At 44.6% G+C, this 8,283-nt stretch overlaps 1 protein-coding gene across 4 annotated transcripts in view; it reads right to left on the reverse strand.

Moving 5' to 3' along the window:
• The window catches only part of PIP4K2A (phosphatidylinositol-5-phosphate 4-kinase type 2 alpha), a 192,367-nt gene extending 184,441 nt beyond the window's left edge, over positions 1–7,926 (reverse strand). Inside the window, exon 1 of one of the 4 annotated variants that reach the window (XM_007058472.4) lies at positions 7,587–7,926. In XM_007058472.4, coding sequence (XP_007058534.2) covers positions 7,587–7,727 — 141 coding nt within the window. In that variant the 5' untranslated portion in view covers positions 7,728–7,926. The remainder of the gene's footprint in view (positions 1–7,586) is intronic. The other 3 variants (XM_037890842.2, XM_037890843.2, XM_027820984.3) reach the window with 3 other exon arrangements.
• Between the last annotated feature and the right edge of the window lie 357 nt (positions 7,927–8,283).

Genomic DNA, 8,283 nt, shown 5'->3' on the forward strand with positions numbered 1-8,283 from the left:
TGTGGGACTCAGTCCCACAAGATATTTGAGGCCAAAAGGATAACAGGATTAGACACCTACATGGACAGTGAGAAAAGCCAGTTACATTATATAGGATTTAAAGAGCCACCCAAATGAATAGGAGGGATATAAACCCTTCTGCCTCAGAGTACAAGACAGCCTCTTACTGATGGACCGTAAGTAGTTTCTTCCTCTGGGCTGTTAATTCTGTACCCTGCCACTTTGGGCCTTTTTCTACCTTCTCTACAGCATCTGGTATTTCCCTCTATCAGAGAGTGGATTACAAAACTAGATGAAGCACAAGCATGAACCTGTAAGACAATTCTTATGTTCCTTATTAACTTGTTTGCTCCGCTAAATCCTGCCTCTCCCTGTGAAGGTTAATAAACCTGTTAAATTTAGAAAATTGTTCTCTATTTCCGATGTCAAGTGGAAAAAGATCAGCCTTCGCAACATCCTAGTTCATAAACTCAAATTATTACAGACTGAAACAGCTTTCCCAGTGATCTACTTTAAGACCGACTTTGCTAACTCTTCCTGTTTCACACCTAATGTGCATCTTAATCTGTGTGTGTGATCAAAGATGTATTTGGATTTTGGAGGAGATTACTAACTGCACGACATTTTTGCAACAAGCAAGTCATGTATACATGGTCCCCCTTTCATTACCTTATGTTGGTTATCCTTTACTGAATTATCAATCCTGTCCGTATTCCTTCAAGAGTTTTAAATACCTTTCACACAGTAGAAGTCAAGTTTCCAGGTATGTATTTTCCTGGTGTCCCCCTGGGACATAAGAGCCAAACACTCTCCAAGTCTCTTGTGGCACCTACAGCATAGTGAACTAGGTTTCCAGTAAAGGCTTTCCTGTTTCCTTTGCGATTTTCTTCAGTATTCTAGGATTTAGTGTATCTGGGCGTGATGCCCAGTTGACATTTTTTTATAGTTCTAATTGCTTTATTAGCTGCTTTATTACCTACACCTGTTGGTGTAATAAACCACATTTTATTTCCGCCTGTCTCCCCTTGGAAAGTCTTCTCCTAGTGTCTTCTAATGTCTGCTTCTTTCAAAAAAATACTACAGTATTTTTATTCAAGTCTATCATTAATATATTTTGAATTCGCATCGAGTCCTTCAGCTTCTAGTCTTGCCATTTCCTTCTCTTGAGAAAGCTACTATTTTGACAACTGCAATAACAGCATTCATCGCTGCTATGAATAATAGCTACGCAGTTGCTAGTACAGTTGGTATGCCTGGCCCCTCCCTCCCCTGAACAGATATTTCTTGAGTAATCTGTGGTGCAGACAGCTGATGCTACAAGACAAAAAGCTGCGGATTTAAATCATCAGGTGTTAAACAGTCTTAATTATTACTTTAAAATGTATAAGGAAAGAGGAAGAGGGTCTCTCTACTCAAAACTGGATACAAAAAAAATCAGCTCAAGAAGCGAAGGGATCAGAAGCATAGTGAACCATGATAGCAGCTGTACTGCTCATCTCAGTCTCACTCCTATAGCTTGTTTGGAATTGAGTGGCAACTGCTGCTACTACTGTGTGTAGATGAGTCCTTTAAAACCTCATCTAACAAAGTGTTTGAATAAAAACTGCAATTGAGCTTTAGTATTTTCTCAATCTTCCCATCATCCTTCCTGATATTGTAGATATCTAATAATCTCGTTTCTATGTTATTTTCCTAATGCCTAGAAACCAAAAGGGGGAAGGGAAAAGATTTTATGAAACAAACTGCAATTCACCTTATAAACCTATTTACTCAAAATAAGGTATACATGAAACCAAAATAAGGAGCTTACAATTAAGTAACACCACCGTTGCACATTGCCTATATGCCAAGTGGGGCAAAGGAGTTCTAATGTAGCTCAGGATTTTCTGTCTGAAAAGAAAACTGCATATTGCTCCATCCAAGTTCTTAAACACTGCAATCAAGACAGCAGACAAGTAGGGCCGTCAGCTGAAAAGTACCTGGGAGTGCTATCGGGGATCACCAAATCCCAGCTGGCAAAAACAACCACCTAGTACAGCGGTTCTCAAATTGTGGGTCGGGACCCCAAAGTGGGTCACGACTGATTTAATGGGGTTGCCACAGCTATCTTAGACTTGTTGGGGCCTGGGGCTGTAGCTCTTGAGCTTCGGCTTCGGTCCCCCACACCTGGGGTGGGCTCGGGTTTCGGTCCCCCCCCTCCTGAGGTCATGTAATAATTTTTGTTGTCAGGGCAATGAAGTTTGAGAACCCCTGTTCTAGGGGATACCAGCATAAACAACAGTAGACACAGGATCATTCTAACTTCATCCTCGTACTAAACCAACCCCTTGCAGCTCTGGGGGAAGATACAAAGGTGGCATACAATCACCTTGGCCCTCCACCCTTCTCTCCCATTCCAAGGATAGAGCCCTATTTGTTTTAATAGCATAACCAAAGTCATCTTTGCCATTTTCAAGTGTCCAACTCCAATAGATAAGGTTACTCCTAAATTATGCACATGTGGAGAACTGCTTGAATACATGAAACAAGGACTTAAGTTATCATTGAGGTTACTATGATTGCAACATGAAAAATCTCTCATCTGGAGAATCAAACTCCATGTTCTACTCTTCTACTTCAATAGGCCAAGTTTCATTCAATAGCATATTTAATCTGCAATACTCCAAATAAATCAGTTTTGTCATTTTAAAATGAGCACAAGTGCTCTCTCTTTCTTGCTACTTGAGTATTCTGGACAATGTTTACATTAACTTTAGAAAAACTGTTTACATTACTTCAGTTACAATACTTGTAATATAATCAACTGCTAGTTTCCCATCACGTCCTTCAAGTACAGGCATGTTGAGTCAAATTCAGTCTCTAGTCATGCATTTGCACTATTGAGTAGCAACTTTTATATTTACTGTGATTAGAATGGAAGAACCACCTAGTGAATTCACCTATAAAGACTAAAACAGATTTGCTAGCCAGCTTTAAAAAAATCACGTGATATTTGCCTACTTTCCAGAAGTTCCCGCTCCTTAACAATTCATATCTCCATCAAGCAGCCCTGCTTATCTCTCCAGTCACCACCAACTACGTATTCTTTCCCTCTAGGCTTCTAGACAGCTCTAGAACTTTGTTTTCCAATAGGCATCAGAACCTGAGTGCTCTCAATTTTCTTTTTTACTTTAGATCAATTTTCATTTACAGATTCAGATTAAACCTTGATGTTTCTAGCATGAAGAGATTTTCAGAACATATTGTGGTTTTACAAGTTCAAAATGACAGAAGACCCCCCAAAAAAAAAAAGCAAGCACAGATCCCGGGGGGGGGAAGGAATCCTGCTTGATTTCACCCCTTCTCCCCAAGGGAATGGGAATTCACAACAATACCTTAGTAAGGCACTTTGAACCTTGTTAATAATTAGAACTCATCACTATGCACAAGTATCAGAGGGGTAGCCGTGTTTGCCGCTTTTCCAGATCCAAACTAAGAGCTCTGTGGCACCTTACAGACTAACAGACATATTGGAGCATAAGCTTTCATGGATGAATACCCACTTCGTCGGACATGCATCTGACGAAGTGGGTATTCACCCACGAAAGCTTATGCTCCAATACGTCTGTTAGTCTATAAGGTGCCACAGGACTCTTTGCCGCCTATGCACAAGTAGTATTTCAGAGCTTTTCTTATAACACCCCTCCCCAGTTCACTACCATCACTGAATCTGATTTCATTCAATATACTCCAAATTGTCAATTTCCTTCCCCTTTCAGTGTTTTCTTGTCTCATTTATATTTCAAATACAGGATACAGTGACTGCTTCACATATTCTCTCCTTTCTTTTTGTCTTCTATTATACTTTCTGTATTACAAAATCTCAAAATCTGGCATTATTCCTTTCTTTGTCGGTTGATGTACATACTTAGTATTAGAAAGCAGATCTAAGACTGCCAACACTTACTGTCAGTCTTATTTCCTCTAATGAATGTAATCTATTCTGTGTCTGGTTAATTAGTCTCATTACTATCACTATGGACTTCACATTCTTTTATTTTTATAGCCACACTCATTTAATAGTCCAAGTCTTTCGTGGCTTCCAGTTTATTCTGTTACTGACTCTGAAGTATCTCCAACCTCTGTCCTTGATGAATCCAGATATCCCCCCCGTTTCTTCCAGATCTCTTATGAGCTGCCAAATTGTCATAATCTTGGCACTGTAACACAATTGCTGAAAGCTACTTTGTTACTTTTCTGTTGCAGGATAAACCTCAAAGTTCCCCTCTTCAGATGTCCTTTTGCTTCAATACTGTCCAAGATGAGAAGTCATTTAAAAATTCTTCCTCCTCCATTGACATAAAATGCAACAGGCTAGTGTGGATATAAATTCATTTTATTCACTCTAATCTTTATAAGTTTATGCTTTTTTGACCATGGGAAGATTTGTATATCACGCATTCATGCTCAGAACCACTTCCTGCCAACAAAGAATCAAACATTTCTCACATGAAACTGACTATTTTAAGTAAGTTTACTGCTAAAACACTGATATTTCACTTGAGCCCTAGCAAGTTTTTAGTTTGTTATTTTCAACTCAAAGTGTAGGGAACAATATGTTACTCTGTATCCTCTTGTCCAGAATGCCTCATACACAAAAAAATAGTTTTCACAATGGAAGGAAGCTTCTCATCTTTTCTGCATTTCATACAATAGTTCCATATTTTGCTCTAAAGTCTTGCATCATACATACCAGATTTGTCTTACATGTTCTATAGCGTCACAGAAATTTGTTTCTCATCACTAGAGGCACAGCTCCCTACATGCCACCTCACTCTTGTATCTAGCCAACTGACAGCACCTCTGCTCTCCCGTCTCTTCAGAGCATGTGAAAAAAAGGACACAGCTAGGAAGTGAACTGTTCATTCCCACACAGTTGCAGAATTCATCCTACTATACACCTTAATGTTCAAGTTATTTGTGGGTGTGGAGCAGTAGGGAAGAGACAAAGAATGTGAAGAACCTGACAGGATTGCAACAGGGGAGAAAGGACTCAACCTTCTTTCCCCAATGTTGCACCTTAGGAAGAAAAATGACACAGGTGGTGAATGAGAAACAGCAAGAAGGAGAGGCTGTTTTTCCCCCCAGAAGGAAAAGAGGGCAATGAACAGAATGAGAAAGATATGTGGGACAGAATGAATTTTAGAGATATGAAAGAAATGAAGAAAGAGGGAGAAAGACAGGAAATGAGCAAGATTTACTAACCCATAAGTTATTTACACTTAGATTTTGCTATATTTCCTTAACCGATATGCAGAAGCTTTAAGCTTGAAGGAAACATAATTCAAACTGCTCTATAACAGCATTTGATAAGTGTCATACATGAAGTTGTCTTGTTTGCTACTTACTTTACCATTAGGGTGGGAGACACATTTTGGTCTTTTCTGCTAGGACTAATAATAGTGACAAAAGGTAATATATACTTTCTCCTCCCTTACCTGTCCAGTATACAAGATGCCACCAAATACAATTGTCCCTTGGGAGATCTGCAATCTATTTTGAGATCTGCCATCAATTACTTCTGTTATCTTAAGCAAGTCACATAGCCTCTGTGAGTTAGTTACTTTATCTGTCTCCATGGAGATAATGAAGCTTGCCCACCATTGTAAAGAAATCTGAACCTACAGATTTTCTTTTAAAAAATCATCAAGTCTGTTAAATGGTGTATGATCGAATGATTAAATTGTTGACTGAGGACTACAGGTTTGGGATGAGGTTATTGACCTTTTCATAATTTTCTTTAAAAATCCTTTTGTTGAACTTTACAAAAAAAGCAGGACCAGAGGGGTTGGGTGGCATGGCAAGGAGAGTCTGATTTTTGGTAGTAAGACCACCTTTATTGTTGTACTGAAATGTCTGCTTTTATCCAGTGATCTCAAGCTAGATCTCCTATTAACTAGTTGCAAGAATTCCAAAGTATCAATTGTGTGTGCCTCCATTAATAGAAAATATCATGTGTGACAGTACAGAGCTAACACGACCAATAAAAAACTAACATAAGAGACCAAAAAGCTTTTGACTTTACTCCCCAATGTCTGGATTTAGGTGATCTTTAGACTCTACATCATTAGCCGTCTGCATTAGCTATTTAAAGAAGCAAAGCTGTGTCTTGAGTCACATAATGCCCCATGCATGTGACACCTTCATTATTAGGCTCCCAATTTTAAACACTCAAGCCACAGTTAGTTTTTATGTATCTGGCTACATTAAATTCCTTGACAGCATGTAGTTATAACAGCATATCACCTGCAGAGTGATATGACACTTGGCAAATGTTGCCATTTGGCAGTTTTACCATCTCAAGAGCACACAAAAAACCTTCTCAACCCCAACAAAAAACAGAAACATTTGCTTAAACTGTTTTTGAGGTACCAGAACTCAAGAAGTTAAAAGCTTATAATTGCTTTTATTACCATAGTACATCCAATATGCCCGCTTCTTAAGAACAGATCTTGTTGGGAAGGTAGAACAGCCCAAATCATAATGAGAAATATTGTGACTTAATGGACTCCTCTGTTATGTATTTTGCCCACTGCTTAATAAATTGCATCACTGATCAATAGGACACAGACTACCCCAGGCACTCGATCAGCTATGCAGTCACCTTTCCTTATCTGGAGAAAGGTTTAATGCAGACATTAGACCCCAGTAGTCTCACGTTTTAACAATCGTCACAGTTACACAAAGGGGGAGGGGTGGGAAGGTGAGACATGTACATAACACACACACACCCCTAGCTACTGAAGACCTCAAAGCCATGAGAAGCGAAATAGTTTTCTCCCACCCGGCTGCTGCAGCAGTACGGCAGATCAGGGACAATATGCATGTAGATATGCAAACTTTTATGGCTCTGCCCAGACCCAGTGGTCATGTCTCAGCTTTCCTCCTCCTCATAATCAGATTAACACCGCACGGGTTCCGCTCCACGACCGCTATCGCTGATTCAGAGACAGGGGACTGCAGCACTGCAAGCCGGCGGCGCTTCTCCGACTTCCCCAGCTCGCTCTCTGGCTCAGACAACTAAAATACCCGTGCTTTCGAGGCGGGGGAGGGAGGCAGGCTGCACTGGCTGCGGCTAGCGAGCCTCCCTCGCCCCCTCCCCTTTACAGCAGCCGCTTCTCTGCTGCTGCCGCCGGACACTCACCGCGACTCCGCCAACCGCGTCCGTCCCCAGCAGCGGCGGCGAAGCCAAGCGGGCTGGCGGCAGAGCACGAGCCGATCCCCGCCACCGCGCTGCCCTGCGCCACGGCCGGTCACGGCAACCGCTGCGAGCCAGCAGCCCCAGGGCGAGCGGCGCAGCCCGGCCACGAGAACGGCCCCGGCAGCTCCACGACGCCCGGAGCCCCCCGCCAGCCCGGCCCGGGGCGCCGCGCACCCGCTGTCACCCCCGAGAGGCGCCCCCCACACGCGGGAAGAGGCGCTGCCCCCCACGCAGGAGGGGGATGGATGCCCCGGTCCCCGGCTGCCTGGGCGGTCGGGGGGCTGCGGAGGGGCGGGCGCTGGGGGAGCCCGGCGCAGGGAGGGAGGCCGGGGAGCCCCGCACTTACCGAGTGGTTGACCCCCCACATGAGGACGCTGAGCAGCGGGTCGCTGGCCCGGAACAGCTTCACTTTTTGCGCCACGAAGTGCTTCTTCTTGGTCTTGGTCTTACTCGCCATAACGGACACGATGTTGCCGGGGGCCGCCATGGCGCAGCCGAGGGGAGGGGGCGGCTCAGCGCCCCGGGCCCGGGCGGAGGAGAGGCGGCTGGCGCTGCACGGGGATGGCGGGCTGCCTGCCGCGGGATGCCAGGCGCATCCTGGCCTGGCCGCCTGCGCCGCTCGCTCAAAGGGCCCCGCCTCCTCCCCAGGGCTTCCTCCGCCTGCCGCGCTCCGCGTCCGGCGACCCCGCCCCTGGGCGGGAACGGCTCAGGGGGCAGCGTGAGATTAGGCTCCCTCCTGACCAATACGCATGCCCGAGAGAGCCGAGCATGCGCACTGGCAGCAACAAAGCCTCTCTGCCTTCACTGTGCCCTTCGGGTCCGCTCCCGCAGCGGAGCGGGGCGGAGGCGGTAACGTCGGGGTAAGTGGGGGGCGGAGGGAAAACCCCGTTTAATAAAAGGGGGAGGGGACAGGCTGGGGAAAGCCAGCTGCCTTCCCAGGGCGGAGTGGGGCCCGCTGTCTCCATGTCACGGGGGGCGTGTGGGGAGCCAGCCCGTCCCCCAGCCTAGCGAAGACTCGTCCCGCCACCTACCTGAGCTCGGCG

The sequence above is a fragment of the Chelonia mydas genome, chromosome 2 (genome assembly GCF_015237465.2).
Source record: "Chelonia mydas isolate rCheMyd1 chromosome 2, rCheMyd1.pri.v2, whole genome shotgun sequence".
Lineage (NCBI taxonomy): Eukaryota > Metazoa > Chordata > Testudines > Cheloniidae > Chelonia > Chelonia mydas.